This window comes from Coregonus clupeaformis, chromosome 30 (genome assembly GCF_020615455.1).
Source record: "Coregonus clupeaformis isolate EN_2021a chromosome 30, ASM2061545v1, whole genome shotgun sequence".
Lineage (NCBI taxonomy): Eukaryota > Metazoa > Chordata > Actinopteri > Salmoniformes > Salmonidae > Coregonus > Coregonus clupeaformis.
This window is the reverse complement of record NC_059221.1, coordinates 26,424,880-26,450,803: the sequence shown is the minus strand read 5'-3', so window position 1 is coordinate 26,450,803 and position 25,924 is coordinate 26,424,880. Positions and strand designations below refer to the sequence as shown.

Genomic DNA, 25,924 nt, shown 5'->3' with positions numbered 1-25,924 from the left:
CCTAACTGCATGCTCTCCGGGGAATCCTGGAGCAGTTCAGGAGCCGGGGAAGCTCTGAATGACGGAGTCCAAACAGGAGAAACAGAGCTGCTCAGAGGAACTTGGGAATGAGACACCTGACGGCGAGCCGTTCTCCGCTCTCTTAGACGATTGTCCAGGCGGATGGCCAAGGCTATGAGGGACTCGAGATCACCAGCTGGTTCTCGGGTGGCTAACTCATCTTGAAGGGGCTCAGATAACCCTCCCTGAAAGCAGACCCTCAGCGCTTCATCATTCCATCCGCTCCTTGCTGCTATGGTCCGGAAATCAATGGCAAAATCTGCCGTGCTTGGGGCCCCTGACGGAGAGACAGTAGGCGCTTGGAAGCCTCCCGCCCACTGACAGGATGATCGAACACCCGCTTGAACTCTTCTACAAATGCAGCGTGGGAGTCACAACAGGCCTCCTGGGACTGCCACACCGCAGAAGCCCAGGCAAGCGCCTTGTCTGAAAGAAGGGTAATGATGTAGGCAATCTTGGAACGGTCTGTGGGAAAACTTGAGGGTTGGAGCTCGAAGGTGAGGGAGCATTGGGTGAGGAAACCCTGGCAAGAGCTTGGATCCCCAGAAAAGGGCTTGGGAGGTGGTAGTCGGGGCTCCGCCAACCGAGATGACCTGTCGTCACAGAGGGGGTGACCTGGGGGAAGGGAGAGGACCAGGGAGGCGTTCAAAGAGCTGGCGGAGGGAACTCATCATTTCGGCCAGGAGTTGAGAATGACTAGCCATCAGCTCCTCTTGTCGGCTGAGAACGGCTTCATGGCGCTGGAAAGAAGCCTCATGTCGAGTGATCACCGCCAACAGGTCCGGGGAACTGAGTGTTTCTGGGTCCATGAGTGACTTGGTTATTCTGTCACAAGCCGGGCTAGAAACTCCGGTCTCAGATGTGGAGAGCTGGGGGTACTACCCCTTAGCCACAGAGGAGGTGTTGTAGGACCCAAATGAAACACCCAAGGCAATACTCCAGGCAAGTAGATTTAATGTTCCAAAACAGGAGGCAAAACAAAACAACTCCACGAGGGGAGAAAAACAAACTAAAGATAACTTAGAACAACTTACTAGGACAGACACGGTGGGACAAAGCAGGAGACACATAGTCAGGACGCAATAACCAAGTGAGAAACAAGGGGAAAACACACAGCTAAAATACACAAGGGGAAACAAGGCACAGGTGACCTGGATCAAGCTAATTAGGACACATGAGGAAGAACTAAGGCAGAGGGGAACACAGATGACCTCTAGAGGCCCGGAGACAAACAGGAGGCAGGAAGCTGACACACACGAGGAAGAACTAAGGCAGAGGGGAACACAGATGACCTCTAGAGGCCCGGAGACAAACAGGAGGCAGGAAGCTGACAAGTAAGAGAGAGAGATGGCATTTGTAGATGACAGTCAGACTACAGTGTGTCAAATGGTAGGCATGTGTCTGAGAAATGTCCTTCATTGATTTGTAAGTAACTGATTGATAGACTAGAACTCAGTGATCGGGGTTTGGCATCCCTATCTGACAGAACACAACCTTACTGTAGCATGTTGCTGTACTACAAATGTGGTGTAATAGCCTGAAAGAAGAACATAATTACACTGAAATTAAGGGTATAGGCTATGAGTTTTCATTAGCCTATGAGTAGGCCTACTAGGCCTATAACTTGTTTCCACACTATTGCCAAGTTAGAACCACTTTATTGCATGCTACCAACATAATTGTATTAACTAAATTAATCTGATTGTGCATTTGTACACACTACTTCAGTATTATATAATTCGTTTCATTACATATTATGGGAAATTGGTAGGGTATGCCTTCCTTTCACCTGCTGATAAGATTCTGAGGGAGGCATTCTAAGAAATGAAAGCTTCCTTTCAGAGACACTTTGAAAGCTCAAGCATCTTTGAGGAGTTGCAATGAGAGAACCGGGAAGAAGTTGGATTTCACTTGTGACTTACTAGGGATACCGCGACCCCTTTGTGTTAGTTTTCAATGGGCATTGTTTTGGAACGCTGACAGTGTGCGACGCTCTCATTGGCTGTTTTTGGAAACAATAACAGGACCGGTGGCCTCTGATTGGTTCAAATCGACAGCTGCCCAATAATACCCCCCTTCCCGACTCATACGTTTCTCTACCCAACTTTCTTTAGTATGAAGTAAAGTTGCCTGTGTTTGGAAGCAGTGTACAAGGGGAAAAGTCACAGCAAAGATGAAGCTGTGTAAAACCTTTTTAGGTGAGTCGCCTATTTATCATCTGTTTCTCTCTCTCTTCAGTAAGCAATGTGTTGATGGCTAACTGAACTATGGTTAGGAGCAGATGTGACGGTCTAAGCATCTGTCACTTTTTAGTCTGTTAGGATAGGCCTTGCCTGCTCTTCTGTTATAGCTTAAACTTGCATGTTCTCTATTCAAAGTCATTAAAAGACACATATTCATCGTAAAGAAAGTGTCAGTATTTGCATTGGCTTTAGGGATGATAAATAAGCATCTTCCACCCACTACTAGACACACACAGGTGGCGTCAACTTTATTTAAACATACTCGAATTATGTGACTTCTTCGTATTTCATTAGCAAAAACTCATCAACTCTATTTACACAATGTCTAAATATAACCCAAAATGTACGGAAGCTATAAGCTTGTCGACAACGTATAAACAAAGGTTGATTTGCAGTCTGTGCCCAGTTGCTGAATTTTCTGGGCCTTTTAACCGTTCAGCTGTTTATGGAAAGTTTTTCTGTACATGCCCGAATTTATATTAATAGAAAAACTATGTTGAATCTTAACCACACAAGGCTCTTTGTGCTGACCAAAGATTTCCTGAACTCACACTCTGTTCAGACACTTTGTTAGACAAAGGAAAGTTTTGTCCCCTCAGGGATTAGTGGCTCTTAACTCTGTATAGGAGACGTCAGGCTGCAGGCGTATTAAAAACATTTTGTGCGGGGTGGGGGAGTCTGTCAGATTGGTCCATCTGTTTTTGGGGAGTCGAGAGAGCAGCCTACCCTCTCGTCGGTCACCCCCTATGTAATATTTATACAGCCCGTCCCAGTCATAGCAGATCCGACGCTAATTGTATTCCAGAGCAGGGCTGTCCATCTGCACTGTGGCTTTAAAAAATGACTGCGATCGGGGAAAAAAGGCCCCAGCTGGTAACCGAAGAGGAGTTGAGACTTTAAATATGCAAAACTCTTTTGAAGTTGCTCGAGCTTTAACAGTGCCAAAATTGAGATTTGTTTTTCAACATATTTGCAACCGGACGTTTGAGGGGTATAGACTAGGCCTAGTAGGGTACTTTATATGCCCAATAAGTAAAATCATTTATTTACACGCACTCAAAAGTGTATACTACTATAAAGCTACTAATAGCATATTCGTTTCGTTTAAATTATTGATTGGTTATCCAAATTTGTATAGGTATAGGCTGCATGATTTGACGATTAGACCTAGATTATGGTCATAGCCTATATATTCGTGGTTGTATTAGCATTTATTAGCCTACTATATTTAATCAATACATTGTTCTAAAGTAGCTTTTTTTCTGTAACATTATTTGATTTTCTTCAAAACAAAATCAGTAGAGAGCAAATATAGGAAAGGATACTGTAGGGCTACTACTACTTTGTCCAGAGGAGCTCAGGCTGTAGGCCTAATCATATTTTGCGGAGTACTGCCTGTGTGTTGTTGCACAAGAAAAACGAGTTCCCTCTGAGAGGGGTATGTTACGCTTTTTTTGCCTTGACACCAATGTTTCAGTTTTTGGCTAAATGACTAAAATGTGAAATGTGAAATATTTTGGTTGATATAGGCAGACACAAAGTGCTACGAAAACATTGTCTGTAACAGACACCATGCAATTCGATTGTTTTTTTTCTCTCAATAAAACATCGGCTATTTAAGTTAACTTTGAAGGAATTTCAATCGGTGTGAATTGGAAAGTGGTTTATATTTAGCTCTGAGAGTAGTTACCACATCTATAAGGACAAATGTTATTTTTATGGATCGCCGTTTTAGCAGAGCGCTCTAGCTACTGTCCATGGTGCTGAAACTAAGGCACGCACCACCCGGGGTACTGAACTCTTCAAGATATTTTCACCGTGCTTAGATTTACCTTGATACTGATGTTGAGGGAGGGTGTAGACTACAGAAAATTATGATTGATGCTGCAGCATGAATACTGATATAAAAAATTAACCGGAGTAACCGAAGCCCCTCTTAGCCTATGTTGTGGGGTTTGCTATGGTGATGTCAGAGAATGGGGGGAGGGGTGAACAATGGCCCATGAGCGAAAGGTAAGGCAATATTACGTAGGCCTGTTCTCGCTGACAAAGGCAAATGAAGCCATGTTTTTTTGCTTATGAATTTTGGAGTAGGCTATTCTACATTTAAAGTTGGAGTAATGCCGCTTTTGTAAACTGAAGACTGGTGGAAGAGCACTCAGCTCCGGATTATGTTTGATGTCTCTAACGGTCAATGAAAGAGGTGCGGGGAAATTGTGGACGTAGTATTCAACGCTGAGAAGAAGTTGTTGAAATAGGAATCAGGAGGCCCGCCTTACCTACTTGAAACAACGAAGCAACCAGAGTCATTCAAGAATGGTATTTATAATCATATTACGGTTTCAAATTCTGTAGTATAGTTAAATGATTGTGTTCCTCAAATGTGTTTGAAATCAGATTGTAAACCTATTTATTATCTTTTCGCGAACATCCATTGCTGTTGGTTTCTATCGCCTAATGGACGTCCGGGTCTTAATTCTTAAAGATGAGGTCTCTTTAGGATGCTCATTCATATAGAACATAATTGTATCTTATTTCACATAACCTTCAGTAATATAGACTTAAGGCATGAACAAACAGAACACACAGTTCTGTTTTGGTAATCCAAAAGTAATCCAAACGACCAGAGAACGTCATTTCGGACGAATGTCGAACTCTTTTGATAGTACCCTTGAAAAAAACGTTGATCGTTTTGATATGAGTTTCAGAATAAGCTATATTGTTCACAGTTTGTAAAAGCATTAATGTGTGATTTGTATCCGACTTCGTGTTGCTTAGGGTTTCTGAAACTTCGAGGAAAGAGGCATATAGACCTAATGTTGATAAGTTTGAAAGCTGTAGGCCTATTGTGTGGCATTGTACATAGCCATGTAATTGTATTTTATGGTTTATCCTTTCTTTCCATTATGAAGAGCCTATAGAAAATTAGGCAACCGGGGAGATAATGTAAAATAATATTTGAACCACTAGGCATATCTGTTTCGGTTTAGGGTTCTATTGTGAAAGTCATTTATGTTTTTGCAATCCGTAGAGGCATAGGCCTTTATAAGCGCAATGTAGCCTACTTTTCTTGTTCTTATCTCGTATATATTTTGTTGTCTTTATATTTCAGTTGCATGTTCACTCGATGATCAAGGCCTAAACCTGCACGTTATTTGGTTACAAAGTGGCTTTGCAATGGGCCTGCTGCTGCGTTGCTATATATTTGCCTGTGCTTTCCTACTCTGCTCGCATGGAGGTCGTGTTTGTAGTCAATGACTGTAAAATGTGTCAGTAGGAAACTGGGGGAGGTGGAGCTACATTTCCGAGAGCCGATGATCATGCGCTCCTCAAATGTCACCATCTCCCGGGGCTATGTGCGCTAAGAGTGCCATTACAACGACCTTATTAATATAATAGCACTAGAAAAACCCACCCAAGCTTGATATTTGAAGGCTCTCTCTCTCTCTCTAAACCAGACCGATTAACTCGAAGGCGTGGTGCCATAGCCGAGTGTGTTAGGTCATGTTAGTAGCACCATGGACAGCACCGTGGTGTTTTTGTGCAAGGCCGATAAACAAAGCCACGAAGCCATTTTCTTTCTCTTTAAACACATATTCATAAATCATCTAAATGTATTCAAATGTGTCCTACTCTAGGCATATAGGTCTAATTCCATTATGTGCAAGAGAGAAGAAAAATAGGCTAACATGGTCGAGGAGGAGACTTAGGGTAGGCTAGTTGCTCTGGTGAGCGGATATGCAGTTTAATATTTTAGTATATAGTGATTAACTGTCTGGTTCATTAAAGGCTATTCCTCAAATAATAGAATCACCACCGGTTATAACGTCCAACTATATAGGCCAATTAGGCCTAATCATAGGTATGCCTAAAATGCTATATGATACATATTCTTTGCACATTGCTGCATGTTTAACGCAACATGATCTTGGAACAGTGTATGCCTCAATGCCATTGATTTAACAGCGCTAGTACTTGTCGGCCTACTGTATTGTTCTCTTATATTTCTCTGTGGGAATCTCAACCACACAGCCCTATTGTGTATGGGGAGCTTGTTGTGTATGCAATAACAGTCATGGTTATTTATCACCCTCTTATCAACCATCGACCGTTTTTACCTGTAGCTCTGTCCAGATTGAACATGTGATGATTTTCTAGGGGTGCTCTTCAAGGATAGTTTTGTGTTTAAGCTTTTTAGAACATTTTGTACACAAATAAGATTAACAACAAATAAGAAGGACACCAACAATCAACATTACATTATGTCATGGAATGAAATTGCCATACATGGAAAAAATTAAGTATGTCACACAGTCTTATATATCTTGTATCCCTAATAGGTTAGGATGTCACCAGTGCACACAGTTTGGGCCTGTCTAAGTATGTACACTATGTATACAAAAGTATGTGCACACCCCTTCAAATTAGTGGATTTGGCTATTTCAGCCACACACGTTGCTGACAGGTGTATAAAATCGAGCACACAGCCATGCAATCTCTATAGACAAACGTTGGCAGTAGAATGGCCTTACTGAAGAGCTTAGTGACTTTCAATGTGGCACCGTCATAGGATGCCACCTTTCCAACAAGTCAGTTCATCAAATATCTGCCCTGCTAGAGCTGCCCCGGTCAACTGTAAGTGCTGTTATTGTGAAGTGGAAACGTCTAGGAGCAACAATGGCTCAGCCGCGAAGTGGTAGGCCACACAAGCTCACAGAATGGGACTGCCGAGTGTTGAAGTGCGTAGCGCGCAAAAATCCTCTGTCCTCGGTTGCAACACTCACTACCGAGTTCCAAACTGCCTCTGGAAGCAACATCTGTGCGGCCAAAAGGTTTGCCCAACCCTGATGTATGTTGTATGCTGGTGTTGTATAAGCCTGACTGTGTGTTCTATATCTCTCCTCTCCAATAGAAAATGAGTTCAGAGGGCAGCTGCTGAACCAGAGGTGGACACGAGGAGACAGAATAAGCAGATTCTGTGAGACCAAGAGGAGCCTTCGAATCAAAGTAAGAAGCTGTGTGTGTGTGTGCTGATATTTCCTTTTAAAAGCTTATATTAGAGTTGATAAGGGCTCTGCTTTCGTAACAACAGCTTGCTCCTTTAAAATACTTGTGTGCAGGAAGAGGAAGATAGGGGGGAAAATACATTGATACTGCTATGGCACTGTATACATTGAGGATGCAGAATAATTGTAGAGAAGTCACTCAAAAAGTGAAGCCTTTGTATCTGTGTGTCTGTGTGTGTGTGTGTGTGTGTGTGTGTGCGTGTGTGTGTGTGTGTGTGTGTGTGAACAAGAGAAAGAGAGACAGATAGTGAGTGCAGTGTCATGACACTCTGTGTGTTTCAGATGAGTCAGGACGCAGCAGATACGAGAACCCGGACCCGCTCAAAAGGCATCAGAGGTGAGCTGGGGCCAATCAGACATGCACGTACAGTAGGCACGCACGCAGGCACACATGCACACTCACTAATTGAAACGGCTTCATTTGTTGTGTATTGTAGGATAAGTGTGTGTCTTATGATGTTCTCTCTCTGTCTTTTTATTCCCCAGTACCCGTTGAACTCGTGGGAGCAGAGTTAAGGTGAGAGAGTAAGATTCTTTCTGCTACTGTGTTGAATCCACCCACACAGTTGTCCTGTTACTGTATACATGTAGGACACTCCTGATAAATGCAATATGGCTTTAGACTGGCCAGGTGCACTAAAACCAGAGCATGCAGATATTCAGAGCAAATAAACTGGGCTGATGATGAACTGAATAGCACATACAAAGTTTGAACGTATTCATTGTGCAAGATGAATAAAACAAATGTTTGTTTTCTGTTTGTTTCACTAAGTAGCTGCCCCACCCCCGGATGCGATGGTTCAGGCCATGTCATTGGGAGATATTCACGACACAGAAGGTATGATATACTAACTAGACTAACCACCGCCAACTCTTAGCGCTCAAGTTCCTTTGCTAACACCAGTTTTTAATGCAAATACTTTGGGTCATTGAGAAAAAACTCCATTAAAAATACCACATATAGTGGTATTAAGGGTAATTCAAAAGTCTCTTAAAAGACGTTCTCCAGTGATTTTTGAACTTTACCTGTTGCAAAACGATATCCCCAGTATAAATACAGTAAAGTACACACACTAAAGGGTAAAAAAATATTGTAAACTTCAAGGAGTAGGGCATTGGTCTGATGGTGACTTTGTGATGTCATCAGTCACCCTCCTTGCTCAAGAAACAGTAGAGGAGCAATAGAGAACAAAAGAGGAAAGGCTCATCCCCCCCACTTGTGCCATGTCATGAGGATACCTGGACCACCTATTGAGATGTGCCTTTTGTTAAGTAAATCAGGTGTTAAATGAGGTGAAAAGGAGACTGGAGTAAGACTTTAACACCCATCTCCTCACCTTGCACCCATAGCGTTCTTGGATGCCCAATAGTGAAGAAGAGGAAACTTGTGGAGGTGGAGGCAGAAGATAATCAACCCGCCCCCAAGAAAAAGACCCCGCCCCTGAAGTTGGCCATGGACGAGAGCTTCAACACAGCAGACAGTGATGCCGCCAGTGAGGCGGAGCATAAGGAGGGGGAGGAGTCAGAGGAGGAGGAGCAGAAAGAGAAGGAAAATAACAAAACGCCAAACCCTCCCAAGTCCATGAAAGGTGAGTCAAGAGAAGACCAGAATCCAAGGAAAATATCACATTTATCATGGATTGTTATTGGCTATTACAGTGGTACAGATTGATAATGATACTAAAGTGAGTATTGATGAAAAGACAAATACAGGGAACCGCTCATATTTAGCAATAACCTATCAACTCTGCACTGTACACAGCCGATTGCTCACAGGTGGTACCTGAAAACACAGAAAAAGAGACGTCTGTTGAGTCTGACACCATAGCTGCACCTAAAGCAGGGACTCCGCAGAAGGACACAGCCACCACAACCCAACAGCAGGCAGAAGCAAAGGCAGACAGACATGAAGAGGAGGTGCAAGTAGTGGCAGAGATACAGGCCGCTGAGGAGGAGAAGGAGGAGGAAGATGAGGATACAGTTGATGAACACAGAATAATAGAGCAGCCCAAAAGCAACGATGAAACAGGGAGATCAGAGAGTGAGGAGAAGCAAAAGGAGGAGGTAGGAGAGGAGGAGGAGGAGGAGGAGGGAGTGGAGGAAGAGAAAGAGGAGGAGAGGCAATGTGTGAGTCAGGAAATCTCAGATCACCAGTACTCCAGTGGCGACTACAGCAGGCATCAGGCAAAAGAGGAGGGAGATGAGGAAGAAGAGGAAGAGAAGAAGGGAGAGGAAAAGGAGAAGGAGGAGGAGGAAGAGAAGGAGGAGGAGGAAGAGAAGGAGGAGGTGGAAGAGGAGGAAGAGGAGGAAGAGGAGGTAGAGGAAGAAAAGGAGGAAGAGGAGGATGAGGTGGTCTACATGGAGCCTGCCATCCCTCTTGCCTCTAGTACTCCTGCTCAGGAATGTGAGGATACAGAAGTGGAACCGGGGGAGGTAAAGATTGGTACCCCGTTGACTGAAGAGGAGGAAGAGGAGGAGGAAGAAGAGGAGGAAACAGAAGCAGGGGAGGTGGAAGAAGAGGACCACAACTCTCTCAAAGCCCCACCTACCACAGTGGTCAACGAGATACGATCTGAGGAGGAGGAAGAGGAGGAGGAAGAGGAGGAGGAAGATGACTGTCTCTCACAGGGTTCGGGCGTGACAGATGACTCAGAGACCTGGGATATGACCCGGGGGAACTTGGGACTGCTGGAGCAAGCCATCGCCCTGAAGGCCGAGCAGGTGAGAGGGCCGCACGTCGACCAACAGTCTCCCGAGCACCAGCACTACCACAGCCCCGACGACAGGGCCAGCAATGCCATGGACCCAGCCATGCGACACAGAGGACACCACAGCAAAGGTAGGACAGTTTATGGTTTATCAGGATATCTTTTAACCCACCATAGGTTCATCTTCCAATTGTTAGGGATTCTGTTCACTCAACATCTCTCCCCTTCCCATCCAGAAAAGAAGGAGGTGAAATGCCCCACCCCTGGGTGTGATGGGACGGGCCATGTGACTGGGCTGTACCCTCACCACCGCAGCCTCTCTGGGTGCCCTCACAAAGACAGGATCCCACCTGAGAGTGAGTACTGTTTTTTGTAGTTGTACTTTTGTTTCTGAGAGTGAGTACTAGCAGAGCACTAACACGCTAATACCAAAGTTCTAACAGGGAAACATTACATGTACTCCTTTGAACAATATGTAGATCTGCCACACATACTCTGTCTTTCTCTCTCTCCCTCCATCTCCCTAGTACTGGCCATGCACGAGAACGTGCTGAAGTGTCCAACTCCAGGATGCATAGGCCAGGGTCACGTAAACAGCAATCGCAACACACACCGCAGGTATTATACTGTCCAATGATTATAACCTGACATTGACCTTTTATCCCTACACTTAATAAATACTATTATTGAGGATATGGGACATTAGCAGCTGATGAGCTGTAGTTCTAGTCACAATGTTAGTCAATTAAAAGGATCTATTTGTGGTGGAATTCTATACATTTTCACTATCTCTCTTTGTCCCTCTCAGTCTGTCCGGTTGTCCCATAGCAGCTGCAGAGAAACTCTCCAAGGGGGGCCATGTCACCCCCAGTCACCCCCAGCCTTCAGTCAGCGAGCCCCCAACTGGGAGCCCCCACTCAGACAGAGTTCTCAGGTGAGCCCTCTCTGCTCCTCCCTTTCTCCATATCTCCACTTACTACCATAGCTGTCCATCTCTGCATTTTACTAATCTTTTACCCCTTCTCTTGTACAAATTGTTCTGACTGTTTCACCACCTCTGTCTCTTACCTTTCTTCTCTCTCTTTCTCTCACTCTCACTCTCACTCTCTCTCTCTCTCTCTCTCTCTCTCTCTCTCTCTCTCTCTCTCTCTCTCTCTCTCTCTCTCTCTCTCTCTCTCTCTCTCTCTCTCTCTCTCTCTCTCTCTCTCTCTCTCTCTCTCGCTCTCTCTCTCTCTCTCTCCTACAGACCTATGTGTTTTGTGAAGCAGCTGGAGATCCCTCAGTACGGCTACAGACCCAACATGGTGCCTGCCACGCCCCGCGCCAACCTGGCCAAAGAGCTGGAGAAATACTCCAAGGTCTCCTTCGACTATGCAAGCTTCGACGTCCAGGTGTTTGGGAAGCCTTTGCTGGTTCCAAAGATGCCCTCCACCAGTCAAACCTCACCCAAAGCCTTCAAATGTAAGATGATCTTGGCATTTGTTGAATTTCTGTTGGAAACCATTGCTTAAAGGGATAGTTCTCCCAAATTACAAAATGAAAATAGTGCCAGGGAAACTAAACTAAGGCATGTATTGCTGTCATACCTTGTCCATAGACTGCTTACAGGGTAAAAAGAAAAACAATGTGTCATTTTGTAATTTGGGTGAACTGTCCCTTTAACTACAGTTTTTCTCGATTGCTAAGACACATTTCTTGAAAGCTGCTCTCCTTTTCTCTTAACTGTGAACACAAAACCCAATTTTCAAGCTACATTCACAAAACCTCAGACTCTTCTTGCAAAACCAAACTTTCACCTCAAAACAGTTCAATCTGTGCTCAAAACTGAACTATGTTGTCAAATCGTGCCCCGAGTCAATCAAAATAAAAAACACTACTGAACAGTCACTAAACACTACGTAGAAAAATAGAAAACACAATGCTCAGGACATGAAGCTGGAGAAATAAATGTTTATTGTTCACTGTAGGCTAAATGCATGTTGCATCTAAATGCATGTTGTAGCACTTGTAAAAACAAACAGAAATCTTATGCGTTTGCCACTTGTGTACAGTAAGCCCATGTAAAAATAAAGTACAAAAATATACAAATAAGTGCATTACTCAGCCACAGCATCATGTCTCCGTACTGGGTCAGGCCACAGGACTTCATCCACATCACAGGCCACATTTTGTCTGGCCAGGCAACGGGGGAAGAAAACCCTGGCATGCCGTATCCAGGCTTGGCATGCCTCCACACCTATGTCACCACAGGCAAGTCCCATGGCTTGCAGGAGATTTACCCTGGTGTAAGGTTGGCGTTCATATACCTTCCACCGCCATGAGGAGAAGAATTCCTCAATGGGGTTTAGGAAAGGGGAGTACGGTGGAAGGCAAAGATTGATAAAACCTTGGTTCATATTGTACCACTCTCTAACCTGGAGGGCTCTGTGAAAACTCACATTGTCCCAAACAACAACATAGATGGGATGCTCATCCTGCTGCCCTAACAAAGCATCTCGCATGTGATTGAGGAAAATGAGGAGCTGGTGAGTGTTGTAGGGCCCCAGGTTGGCATGATGGTGGACAACCCCATGATTGCTGATGGCAGCACATAATGTGACATTGCCACCACGCTGCCCAGGAACACCAACAATGGCCCGATGGCCAATCACATTACGGCCTCTCCTTCTCCTTTTGGTGAGATTAAACCCAGCTTCATCCATGTAGATGTATTGATGGGGTCTTTCCATTGCATCCAGTTGAAAAACCCTCTGTAGAAATAGATATAGTTTTGTAAGTGATACGGAAAAAGTGATTTAGGCCACTACAGTAAATCACTACTTAGAGTAATCAACATTGAATGTGTCTGGATATATGCCAACCTGTACATACTGGAATCTTTGCTCTTTGACTCTGTCTGAGTTGCGATCAAAGGGCACTCTGTATAGCTGTTTCATGCGCAGTCTGTTGCTGTCAGGGCGTGCTGTAGGTGTAATGGTGGAATCAAACGCAGGACTCAGAACGATATTCCAATCTCTTGTATTACTGCCCATACATAGGCAAAAAGGACAACTTGGCCCGAAGGCGAAAATTACGCACAACGGCGAAAAGAAACAGCGCACAAACAGGTGCGACAAAATGTAACCGCGCACAAACAGGTGCGATAATACTCCAGAGTAGTGGAGAGAAGCTCAACCGAGCAATACACACAACTGACGGAAAATAATTACACACAACACTAGACAAACACAACGAGAAACTTATAGGACACTAATTACGCCAAAACAGAAACAGGTGTGGAAACAAACAGACAAAAGCAAACGAACATGAAACATACAGCGGTGGCAGCTAGAATTCGGAGACGACGAACGCCGAAACCTGCCCGAACAAGGGAGAGAGGCAGCCTCGGCCGAAACCGTGACAGTACCCCCCCCTTGACGCGCGGCTCCAGACGTGCGCCGACTCCGGCCTCGGGGACGACCAGGAGGACGCGGAGCAGGGCGCGTCGGATGCCCCCGATGGAATTCCGTCAGGAGCGACGGGTCCAAAACGTCTCTCCTCGGCACCCAGCACCGCTCCTCCGGACCGTACCCCTCCCACTCCACTAGATACTGGAGACCCCCATCCGACGTCTCGAATCCAAGATGGATCTCACGGAGTACGCCGGTGCCCCTCGATGTCCAACGGGGCGGAGGAGTCTCCAAGATCTCATTTTCTTGGAGTGGGCCCTTCACCACCGGCCTGAGAAGGGACACATGGAACGAGGGGTTAATACACTTATACTCCACAGGTAGCTGTAATCTATAACATACCTCGTTCAACCTTCTCAGGACTTTAAATGGCCCTACAAACCGCCGACCCAGTTTCCGACAGGGCAGGCGGAGGGGCAGGTTTCTGGTAGAGAGCCAGACTCGATCACCAGGTGCGTACACCGGTGCCTCACTGCGGTGGAGATCAGCGCTCGCCTTCTGACGTCGGAGGGCCCGCTGCAGGTGGACGTGTGCAGCGTTCCAAGTCTCCTCCGAGCACCGCGCCCACTCATCCACCGCAGGAGCCTCGATCTGGCTCTGCTGCCAGGGTGCCAGAACCGGCTGGTAACCTAACACACATTGAAATGGAGTTAGGTTAGTGGAGGAATGGCGTAGGGAATTCTGGGCCATCTCGGCCCAGGGAACGTACCTTGACCACTCCTCCGGCCGGTCCTGGCAGTATGTTCTGAGAAACCTACCCACATCCTGGTTTACGCGTTCCACCTGCCCATTACTCTCCGGGTGGTAACCCGAGGTGAGGCTCACCGAGACCCCCAACCGCTCCATAAACGCTCTCCAGACTCTGGAGGTGAATTGGGGACCCCGATCAGCCACAATGTCCTCGGGTACCCCGTAGTGCCGGAACACATGGGTAAACAGTGCCTCGGCAGTTTGTAGGGCAGTAGGAAGACCCGGCATGGGGAGCAAACGACAGGCCTTAGAGAACCGGTCCACAACGACCAGGATGGTAGTATTCCCTTGGGAGAGGGGAAGGTCTGTTATAAAGTCCACTGAGAGGTGGGACCATGGTCGTTGTGGAACGGGCAGGGGTAGCAACTTACCCCTAGGTAGATGTCTAGGCGCCTTACACTGGGCGCACACCGAGCAGGAGGAAACATAAACCCTCACATCCCTTGCCAACGTGGGCCACCAGTACTTGGCACTAAGACAGTGCACTGTCCGGCCGATACCCGGATGTCCAGAGGAGGGTGACGTGTGAGCCCAATAGATCAATCGATCCCGAACCTCGAGCGGAACGTACCTCCGACCCTCCGGGCACTGTGGTGGACTAGGGTCGGTGCGTAACGCCCGCTCGAGTTCAGCATCGACCTCCCACACTACCGGTGCCACCAGACACGACTCAGGCAGTATGGGAGTGGGCTCCACGGACCTCTCCTCCGTGTCATACCGCCGAGACAGCGCATCTGCCTTGCCATTCTGTGACCCAGGGATGTACGTGATCTTAAAAGTAAACCTGGTCAAGAACATACTCCATCTTGCCTGGCGAGGGTTCAGCCTCCTCGCCGCCCGGATGTACTCCAGGTTACGGTGGTCCGTCAAAATGAGGAAAGGGTGTTGAGCCCCCTCAAGCCAGTGCCTCCACACCTTTAGAGCCTGTACCACGGCTAACAGCTCCCTGTCCCCTACGTCATAGTTCCGCTCCGCCGGACTGAGCTTCTTAGAATAAAAAGCACAGGGGCGGAGTTTAGGTGGCGCGCCAGACCGTTGTGAAAGCACGGCTCCTAAACCGGCCTCCGACGCGTCCACCTCTACCTGGAACGGCAAAGAGGGATCCGGATGCGCCAGCACCGGGGCCGAGGTAAACAGGTCCTTCAGCCTCCCAAACGCCCTGTCCGCCTCGGCCGACCACTGCAGACGCACCGGACCCCCCTTCAACAGAGACGTGATGGGAGCTGCCACCTGTCCAAAACCCCGGATAAACCTCCTGTAGTCATTTGCAAACCCCAAAAACTGCTGCACCTCCTTCACAGTGGTTGGTGTTTGCCAATTACGCACGGCCGACACCCGGTCTACCTCCATCTTCACCCCTGACGCAGACAACTGATAACCCAAAAAGGAGACCGACTCCTGGAAAAACAGACACTTCTCTGCCTTCACATACAGGTCGTGCTCCACCAGCCTCCGCAACACTCTACGCACCAGGGCCACATGCTCGACACGGGTAGGTGAGTACACGAGAATGTCATCAATGTACACCACCACCCCCTGCCCCTGCATGTCCCTGAAGATCTCATCCACAAATGATTGGAAAACTGACGGAGCGTTCATCAACCCGTATGGCATGACCAGATACTCGTAATGGCCCGAGGTGGTACTAAAGGCTGTTTTCCATTCATCACCCTCCCTGATGCGCACCAAGTTGTACGCGCTCCTGAGATCTAATTTCGTGAAGAAACGCGCCCCATGCAACGACTCAGTCATGGTCGAAATCAGCGGGAGTGGATAACTATACTTCACCGTAATCTGATTGAGACCACGGTAATCGATGCACGGGCGCAAACCACCATCCTTTTTCTTCACGAAAAAGAAACTCGAGGACGCAGGGGAAGTGGAAGGCCGTATGTATCCTTGTCTCAGCGATTCGTCTATGTAAATCTCCATAGCTTTCTTCTCCTCCTGAGACAGAGGATACACATGGCTCCGTGGGAGCGCAGCTCCTGCCTGGAGGTCTATCGCACAATCCCCCTGCCTATGGGGTGGCAACCGCGTCGCCCTCGCCTTACTAAACGCAATAGCCAAATCCCCATACTCAGGTGGAACGTGCAATGCGGGCACCTGGTTTGGACTCTCCACCGAGGTAGCCCCCTACGGAAACGCCCAAACATCTACCCACACACTGAGCAGACCACTCCATCAGAGCCCTCTCCTGCCACGAAATAGCTGGGTTATGGGTACTCAACCAGGGCATGCCCAGCACCACCGGATACGCAGGAGAGTCAATCAGGAACAGCTGAATCATCTCCTGATGATCCCCCTGCGCACACATCCTAAGTGGCGCCGTGACCTCCCTGATTAAGCCCGTACCCAACGGACGACTATCTAGGGCGTGAACGGGAAAAGGAACATCAACAGGAATGAGGGGAATCCCTAACGCTAAACAAAACTTTTTATCAATAAAATTCCCAGCCGCGCCTGAATCTACCAGCGCCTTATGCTGGGAATGAGGTGCTACCTGTGGAAAACGTACAGGCATACAAAAATGGGCAACAGTGAGCTCTGGGTGAGTGGGGCGCCTACTCACCTGGAGGGAATCCTCAGTGCGGGACCTGTCGTCATCTCCCCTAGGAGGCCATCCCCAGCACCTAGCCGCGGTGTGTCCTCCCCGACCACAGTTGGTGCAGTGGATGGACCCCCTAGCCTGCCGACTCCTCCTCTCTAGCGCCAGCGCCCCCGAGCTCCATAGGACACGGCTCGGAGGCGCTGGAGGGTGAAATGGACGGACCCTCCGCAGGACGTCCGCGGGTAGCCAGTAGGTTATCCAGCCTGATGGACATGTCAACCAGCTGGTCGAAAGAGAGGCTGGTGTCCCTACAAGCCAGCTCCCGACGGACGTCCTCTCGTAGGCTACATCTGTATAGATCGATGAGGGCCCGATCATTCCACCCTGCATCTGCCGCTAGAGTACGGAATTCGAGCGCAAATTCCTGGGCACTTCTCCTCCCCTGCCGGAGGAAGACCAGACGCTCCCCCGCCGCTTTCCCCTCCGGGGATGAGTCAAACACCGCCCTGAAGCGGCGGGAGAACTCGTTGTAAGTAATCGTCGTGGCGTCGATCTTCCTCCACTCCGCGTTGGCCCACTCCAACGCTTTTCCGGCCAGGCAGGAGATCAGGGCGGACACGCTCTCATGCCCTGAAGGTGCCGGGTGCACTGTGGCCAGGTATAGCTCCACCTGGAGTAGGAATCCCTGACACCCAGCCGCGGTTCCGTCGTAGGCCCTCGGGAGAGATAGTCGGACTCCTCGAGGTTCCGGCGCTGGAATGGGCGGGCTGGCCGATGGTGCTGGCAGGGCGGGAGGCGGTGGAGGCGTACCCCAGCCTCGGAGGGTGGAAATCACCTCTTGCAGGGCGGTCCCCATCTGCAGGAGCTGATCTTGTTGGTCCCGAACCTGGGCCTCCAGTCTCGTCTGGGCTGCTTCGGCTCCTGCTGATTCCATAGATGGTGTGTAATTCTGTCAGGGCGTGCTGTAGGTGTAATGGTGGAATCAAACGCAGGACTCAGAACGATATTCCAATCTCTTGTATTACTGCCCATACATAGGCAAAAAGGGACAACTTGGCCCGAAGGCGAAAATTACGCACAACGGCGAAAAGAAACAGCGCACAAACAGGTGCGACAAAATGTAACCGCGCACAAACAGGTGCGACAAAATGTAACACGCACAAACAGGTGCGATAATACTCCAGAGTAGTGGAGAGAAGCTCAACCGAGCAATACACACAACTGACGGAAAATAATTACACACAACACTAGACAAACACAACGAGAAACTTATAGGACACTAATTACGCCAAAACAGAAACAGGTGTGGAAACAAACAGACAAAAGCAAACGAACATGAAACATACAGCGGTGGCAGCTAGAATTCCGGAGACGACGAACGCCGAAACCTGCCCGAACAAGGGAGAGAGGCAGCCTCGGCCGAAACCGTGACAGTTGCGCTTGAGGACACGATCAACAGTAGAGAGGCTGACACTGTTGATACCCTCAAAATGTAAATGGTCCTCAATGATCTTCTGCTGAATTTCGCTCAGTTTAATGGCATTTTTCTTACGGACCATATCAACAATTAGGGTCTCTTGGTGTGGGGAGAACATACCTGTCCTCCCACCCCCATGTGGCAGTCTTTCAATTCTACAAAAAGAGAACATGGAGTTACAAAAAATATACATGGAATACTAGGCCTACAAACAGTTAGACCAACCCTCCATTACAATATTACAGTACATTGGTACAGTGATGTACTGAAACATGTATTCACTTACAGTATACTGTGGTACAGTATATAGTATGTCATACAGTAATTGCTGTCAACATTTACATACTGTACTATAATGTCAAAAAAAGGTAATTACCTGTTCTCTTCTCTAAATCTTCGGATTATGGTGGACACAGTGAATCTACTGATGTTTGGTTGTACCCTTTGTCCAGCCTCCCTCATGCTCATACCATGGACAAGAACATGGTCAATCACAGTAGCTCTGATTTCATCAGATATTACTGTTCTTTGTCTTCGCTGACCACCTCGACCACCTCGACCTCCTCTCACACGAACTCTTCCTCTCAGATTTCTATCCATTGTAGGGCCTCACAAACCAGTGCTCTCTGAACTGGCTTACTGTATATGTTCCCTCACATCATTAGCCACAAGTGTGATCAATTTTGAGTTGTTGTGTTCAAGTGGTGATACCTGTGCTCTAATTGTGTTTGACTTTTGTCACATGTGCTCACCATTATGCAGCACGGGTGCATCACAATGAAAATGTGTTGGCAAGTTGTGTATAAACAGGTGAAAAGTGCTTATGGTTTTGCCAAAAGAGTGATTGATTCAATCAGTGGGTTCAGGCAACTGAGCATTTGGTTCAGACAATAGGGTTTAGTGTTTTAGCAATTGAGAAAAACTGTAACAAAACATAACTTTTACTTTTCACGTCATTGTTCATGAGAGAAATTGGTCGGTAGTCTAGGATCACGACCCTGCTGGTTATAGGACAACTTTAATGGCAGCTTGGTGCGTGTTATACTGTGAAGGTCAATTCTCATTTGTACACACCCACCCTCTCTCTCCTCTACAGCTAAACCATTCCCTAAGGCCACGTCCCCGAGCCATAGCTTCTCGGGAGGATATGCAAAGAGCAGCTCCTCCTCGTCCTCCAGTGGCTACGATTACTCCCATGATGCCGAGGCTGCTCATATGGCTGCCACTGCCATCCTGAACCTGTCCACACGCTGCTGGGAGAGTCCAGAGAACCTTAGCACCAAACAGCAGGACCCAGCTGGCAAGGTAGGCCTCTCTGTTACCCAGCTCAGCCCAGCCTAGCCTGTTGGTGGTTGACTTTATAAAGAATATATTTTTCCCTCTTGAAAGTATTTATTGGACACACTGCATTACTACCCGCGCACACGCACGCACGCACACACACACGTAGTAACATAGTCCTTGTACCTTCAGGAAATAGATATTGAAGTGGATGAGAATGGGACACTGGACCTGAGCATGAAGAAGCCCATCAAGATGGAAGGGATGCAATCACCAGACCAATCTTCATCCTCCTCCTCTTCCTCGCAGCACACGGGAGGTGTTCCCTCGTCCCAGGCCCACCTGCAGGAGGAGTTGGAGGGGCCTCTGGACTTCACCAAGCCAAACTGTCCCAAAGAGAAGGAGGAGCAGGATGAGGTAACCGCTTTATGCCAAGTCTGCGACTAACACCAAACCATTGGAATTATGATAATGTTATAGTCTTGAGAGAAGTTAGTGTGTGTTCTAGCCTCAGCTTCCAGTGATGCATGAGAATTGGAAATATGGCAAGGTGAGACGTGTGTGATTATGTTCTGAATGCATGATTTGTTATGCTAGAGCTGCCATCTTTGCCAGGTCTTCTTTGTAAAATAGCTTTTTTGTCTCAATGGGACATCCTGGTTTGAATAAAGGCTGGATTAAATGATCAACTATAATCTCCATCCTTACCTGTGTTTGTTTGACCTTCTGTCAGATGGACTATGTGGCCCACTCCTACACCTCCTCTGACGCAGAAGATGATGACATCACCCAGGAGTGCATGGAGGACAGGAAGTACCCAGGCGAGGTCACCACGTCCAGCTTCAAGGTCCAGTTCTCGCCCAAAGACTGCAAAAAAGAGGTTCTACTGTAAGAATACTCTAAAATAACTTCAATCCAACATTCATAACAACGTTATAAGTGAAAAAGAACCTACATTTAAATATTTAATTGTCTATCTATGTCTATCTACCTAGTACTCTAATCTCAAGGCTGACACATCACTATGATAAAGAACACAGTTGAAAGTAGTACTGCCATCCACCCTCATTATGTTTTCAATGAATTAATTTCCAATAACTTCCAATTATCTTCAGATGTCCCACCCCAGGTTGTGATGGCAGTGGGCACATCACTGGAAACTACGCGTCACATCGGAGGTATGACACAGCCCCACTCCCCTGCATTACAACCAATGCAGTCGGTGGCACTGTTTCAAATTTTACATCTTACAACTGCATACAACTGCATTTATAGTGTTTTTCAGGAACTGATACTGAATGTCAACTAATTTACAAATCTGCATAAAAAATCCTGAACTTTCAATAATTACTATACTCTATTGTGCTACTATGAGTCCTGTAAACAGTATTCATTGTTATGATTAATGATCGAGGCCTTTCCTTTATTCTGCCCTTATTAAATGACTACACAATATCCTCTCTCTATATATATATTTTCCATATCTTCCAGTCTGTCAGGCTGTCCTCTTGCTGATAAGTCTCTTCGGACCCTCATGGCTGCCCACTCTGCTGAACTGAAGTATGTCTGTGCTTGTATTCCCCCTTCCTTCCTTCCTTCTAACCCAGGCATGTGTGCAGGCATTGGTTCCAGTTCAGCTCCAACACACCTACAAACCTAATTGTTGTCTGACTTCAAGGATTTTAATTAGGTGTGTTAGTGCTGGGCTGGAATAAAAACCTTCACACACTGCGGCCCTCCTTGACCAGAGTTTCCTATCCCTGTTCTAACCCTACTTTATACTGACATGACTGAACCCTTTGTATTGTCACTACAATGTGCAGGGATGTGTTTTCCCTCTGCTGCGATCTCCTGTATCAAACAAATTGCTATCCCATAGAGAAAGTGTTAGCTACCTTTATGACAAAGCGCTTTCATATCACCTCTACATTTGCAATACATATGAATATCTCATGCAGTGCTATGCTGACCTGACCTGACTTCTCTCTGGTTGACTCCCAGGTGTCCGACCCCTGGATGCGATGGATCAGGTCACATCACTGGAAACTACGCCTCCCATAGAAGGTACAGTGCCTTGCAAAAGTATTCATCCCCCTTCGCATTTTTCCTATTTTGTTGCATTACAACCTGTAATTTAAATTTATATTTATTTGGATTTCATGCAATGGACATACACAAAATAGTCCAAATTGGTGAAGTGAAATGAAAAAAATAACTTGTTTCAAAAAATTATAAAAAAGAAATAACTAAAAAAAGTGGTGCGTGCATATGTATTCAACCCCTTTGCTATGAAGCCCCTAAATAAGATCTGGTGCAACCAATTACGTTCAGAAGTCACATAATGAGTTAAATAAATTCCATCTGTGTGCAATCTAAGTGTCACATGATCTGTCACATGATCTCAGTATATATACACCTGTTCTGAAAGGCTCCAGAGTCTGCAACACCACTAAGCAAGGGGCACCACCAAGTAAGTGGCACCATGAAGACCAAGGAGCTCTCCAAACAGGTCAGGGACAAAGTTGTGGAGAAGTACAGATCAGGGTTGGGTTATAAAACAATATCTGAATCTTTGAACATCCCACGGAGCACCATTAAATCCATTATTAAAAAATTGAAAGAATATGGCACCACAACAAACCTGCCAAGAGAGGGCCAACCACCAAAACTCACGGACCAGGCAAGGAGGGCATTAATCAGAGAGGCAACAAAGAGACCAAAGATAACCCTGAAGGAGCTGCAAAACTCCACAGCGGAGATTGGAATATCTGTCCATAGGACCACTTTAAGCCGTACACTCCACAGAGCTGGGCTTTACGGAAGAGGGGCCAGAAAAAAGGCATTGCTTAAAGAAAAAAATAAGCAAACACGTTTGGTGTTCCCCAAACATATGGAAGAAGGTACTCTGGTCAGATGAGACTAAAATCGAGCTTTTTGGCCATCAAGGAAAACGCTACATCTGGCGCAAACCCAACACCTCTCATCACCCCGAGAACACCATCCCCACAGTGAAGCATGGTGGTGGCAGCATAATGCTGTGGGGATGTTTTTAATCGGCAGGGACTGGGAAACTGGTCAGAATTGAAGGAATGATGGATGGCGCTAAATACAGGGAAATTCTTGCGGGAAACCTGTTTCAGTCTTCCAGAGATTTGAGACTGGGACGGAGATTCACCTTCCAGCAGGACAATGACCCTAATCATACTGCTAAAGCAACACTCGAGTGGTTTAAGGGGAAACATTTAAATGTATTGGAATGGCCTAGTCAAAGCCCAGACCTCAATCCAATTGAGAATCTGTGGTATGACTTAAAGATTGCTGTACACCAGCGGAACCCATCCAACTTGACGGAGCTGGAGCAGTTTTGCCTTGAAGAATGGGCAAAAATCCCAGTGGCTAGATGTGCCAAGCTTATTGCTGCAAAAGGTGGCTCTAAAGTATTGACTTTGGGGGGGGTGAATAGTTATGCACACTCAAGTTTTTTTTTTTTTTGTCTTATTTCTTCTTTGTTTCACAAAAAAAAATATTTTGCATCTTCAAAGTGGTAGGCATGTTGTGTAACTCAAATGATACAAACCCCCCAAAAATCCATTTTAATTCCAGGTTGTAAGGCAACAAAATAGGAAAAATGCCAAGGTGGGTGAATACTTTCGCAATCCAATGTATTCACTCAGGGGTGTGAATACTTTCACTTTGTCATTATGGGGTATTGTGTGTAGATAGGTGAGAAATAAATATATTTAATACATTATGAATTCAGGCTGTAACAACAAAATATGAAATAAGTAAAGGAGTATGAATACTTTCTGAAGGCGTTGCTTAGTGGGGGCGTTACTCAAAATGTACAACTGAAATCTGGACCCCCTCTAAAAAGGACTGTATGCAAATCCTTATTTTTCTCTCTACGTCTGTCAGTTTGTCTGGATGCCCTCGTGCTAAGAAAGGTGCTGTCAAGACAACACCCACCAAGGATGACAAGGAAGACTCTGAGCTTTTAAGGTTGGTACACAACCAACAATTCCTTTTCTTTTCCATCCACACAAAGGATTGCCCTTTATTCGGCCCTCTAGCTTTCAAACTGATACTGATTGCTTTCCTTTTGTCTCTCTCTCTCTCTTTCCCCTCTCCTTCCTTGTTGTCCCTGGCTTTCCCCCCTCCATTAGTAGATGCCCGGTGCCCGGCTGTGACAGCCTGGGCCACATCAGTGGGAAGTATGCCACCCACCGTAGTGCCTACGGGTGCCCCCTGGCAGCGCGGCGTCAGAAGGAGGGGCTCCTCAACGGTTCTCCTTTCTCCTGGAAGGCCTTTAAGACAGAGGGCCCCACTTGTCCCACCCCCGGCTGTGACGGATCAGGACACGCCAACGGCAGCTTCCTCACACACCGCAGGTATTACACTCATTCAAATTCAATTGTTTTTGGGGGGATTCGTACAAACACTTTACAAAAACTATTTTATTAACATATTATAGGTTATTTGATAGATTTTTACATCTAGTCAGGTTTTTAAAGCACAGCAAAACATATTGTATAAAGACAAAAAAAATGATAGCATATTAAAATAAACTAACTAAATTAGTTTGGCCCTATTCTAGCAGCACTCCATCACTAGCCTCATCTCTCTTTTCCTCTTCTGTTGTTCCCAGTCTCTCTGGTTGTCCCAGAGCCTCTGCTAATAAGAAGAGAACCAGGTTCCCTGGAGATGAGTACATTACAGCAAAGTTCAAGGCCAGCGATGGTAAGTCTGGGGATATACAGTAACTTAAATGTTTCATCTGACAGTTTGTACATAACGAGGCAAATCGTAATTTCCACTTAGTCATGCATTGATTTCAGTGGAAGTTAGGATTTGTCCCAACATGATGAGTGGATCAAGTCAACAACACATCAGTAAAACTAGATGATCTTCAATTATGTTTGCGGCAGGTAGCTTAGTGGTTAAGAGCAATATGCCAGTAATCGAAAGGTCGCTGGTTCTAATCCCCAAGCCGACTAGGTGAAAAATCTGTCGATGTGCCCTTGAGCAAGGCACTTAACCCTAATTGCTCCTGTAAGTCGCTCTGGATAAGAGCGTCTGCTAAATGACTTAAATGTAATGTTTGACTGTTGGAGTCCATCAACCATTGGTTGTTACTGGTTGCTTAATTTCCCCAGTTCTGGATAATGATGAAGATATCAAGCAGCTGAACAAAGAGATCGGGGAACTGAGTGAGTCCAACTCAGAGATGGAGGATGACATGATGAACCTGCACACACAGGTGAGTTTGCCACTTGTTAACAATACCCACTAAATACTGTCCCGACTGTACGTTCCTAATTCAATTCGAAATCAAAAATGAATTGTATAGAGTGTTTCTGACTGGTTTGTGGCTGACTGAAGAACGGTGGTTGATTGATTTGTGGTTCTCTGCTCCAGATCTCGTCCATGGAGAAGAACCTGAAGAGTATGGAGGAGGAGAACAAGCAGATTGAGGAGAGGAACGATGCCCTGTATATGGAGCTGTCTGGCCTGAGCAAAGCTCTGATCCGCAGCCTGTCCAACATCCGGCTGCCACACATGGTGAGTTACACACAGGGATGGATCACTCAGAGCATGCATGCACTCACGCACACCCACACACTCTCCACAAATGCACCGGCACTCGCTCACAAATTAACGCATACAGCTTGTCTCTAACGCGTTACATGTGTTTACTTCAGCAGGAACCTATGTCGGACCTGAACTTCGATACCTACGTGGACACATTGACCCATATGTTTTCCAATAAAGATTGCTACCAAAATCCGGAGAACCGCGCTCTGTTGGAGTCCATCAACCAAGCAGTAAAAGGCATTGAAGTGTAGTCTCTAAAAGAGTGGTGAGGCATAATGGAACATATGAAAGAGAGAGGTAGAAGAGGAGACAGGGTGACATGGTGTGTGGGAATACAAAACCCAACAACCATAAATAATCATCCCTTGCTTTTGGGATATACAGTGGGGAAAAAAGTATTTAGTCAGCCACCAATTGTGCAAGTTCTCCCACTTAAAAAGATGAGAGAGGCCTGTAATTTTCATCATAGGTACACGTCAACTATGACAGACAAAATTAGAAAAAAAAATCCAGAAGGATTTCCAGTAGGATTTTTTATGAATTTATTTGCAAATTATGGTGGAAAATAAGTATTTGGTCAACAACAAAAGTTTCTCAATACTTTGTTATATACCCTTTGTTGGCAATGACACAGGTCAAACGTTTTCTGTAAGTCTTCACAAGGTTCACTGGGTGATCTGAAAAGTCATAGTCAATCAATCAATAATATAATAATACTTTTAGCAAAAATGTTTATTTTTAATTCAC

At 46.3% G+C, this 25,924-nt stretch overlaps 2 protein-coding genes across 4 annotated transcripts; both read left to right on the top strand.

Annotated features, from left to right (window-relative positions):
* Nucleotides 1-2,180: 2,180 nt before the first annotated feature.
* Nucleotides 2,181-9,634, top strand: LOC121545529 (myelin transcription factor 1-like; the record flags this gene model as incomplete). Its single annotated transcript, XM_041856122.1, has 7 exons — nucleotides 2,181-2,258; nucleotides 7,216-7,310; nucleotides 7,652-7,706; nucleotides 7,856-7,886; nucleotides 8,145-8,207; nucleotides 8,720-8,958; nucleotides 9,132-9,634. Coding segments are annotated over exons 1-7 (1,011 nt in total), but the record flags the coding sequence as incomplete, so codon positions are not given.
* Nucleotides 9,635-9,645: 11 nt separating this feature from the next.
* On the top strand, nucleotides 9,646-25,625 carry LOC121545528 (myelin transcription factor 1-like). Of its 3 annotated transcripts, none has more exons than XM_041856121.1 (17): nucleotides 9,646-10,208; nucleotides 10,314-10,433; nucleotides 10,605-10,695; nucleotides 10,886-11,011; nucleotides 11,324-11,538; nucleotides 19,401-19,609; nucleotides 19,895-20,002; nucleotides 20,319-20,473; nucleotides 20,701-20,763; nucleotides 21,077-21,145; nucleotides 21,587-21,649; nucleotides 23,501-23,584; nucleotides 23,749-23,973; nucleotides 24,231-24,322; nucleotides 24,739-24,842; nucleotides 25,001-25,144; nucleotides 25,285-25,625. In XM_041856121.1, exons 1-17 carry the CDS (start codon nucleotides 9,728-9,730, stop codon nucleotides 25,426-25,428), a joined length of 2,493 nt encoding a protein of 830 aa, XP_041712055.1. In that variant the 5' UTR covers nucleotides 9,646-9,727; the 3' UTR covers nucleotides 25,429-25,625. The 3 variants fall into 3 exon arrangements, with proteins under 3 accessions (XP_041712055.1, XP_041712054.1, XP_041712053.1); XM_041856120.1 differs by having other exon boundaries at nucleotides 19,778-20,002; nucleotides 25,288-25,625; XM_041856119.1 differs by having other exon boundaries at nucleotides 19,778-20,002.
* The last annotated feature ends 299 nt before the right edge of the window (nucleotides 25,626-25,924 follow it).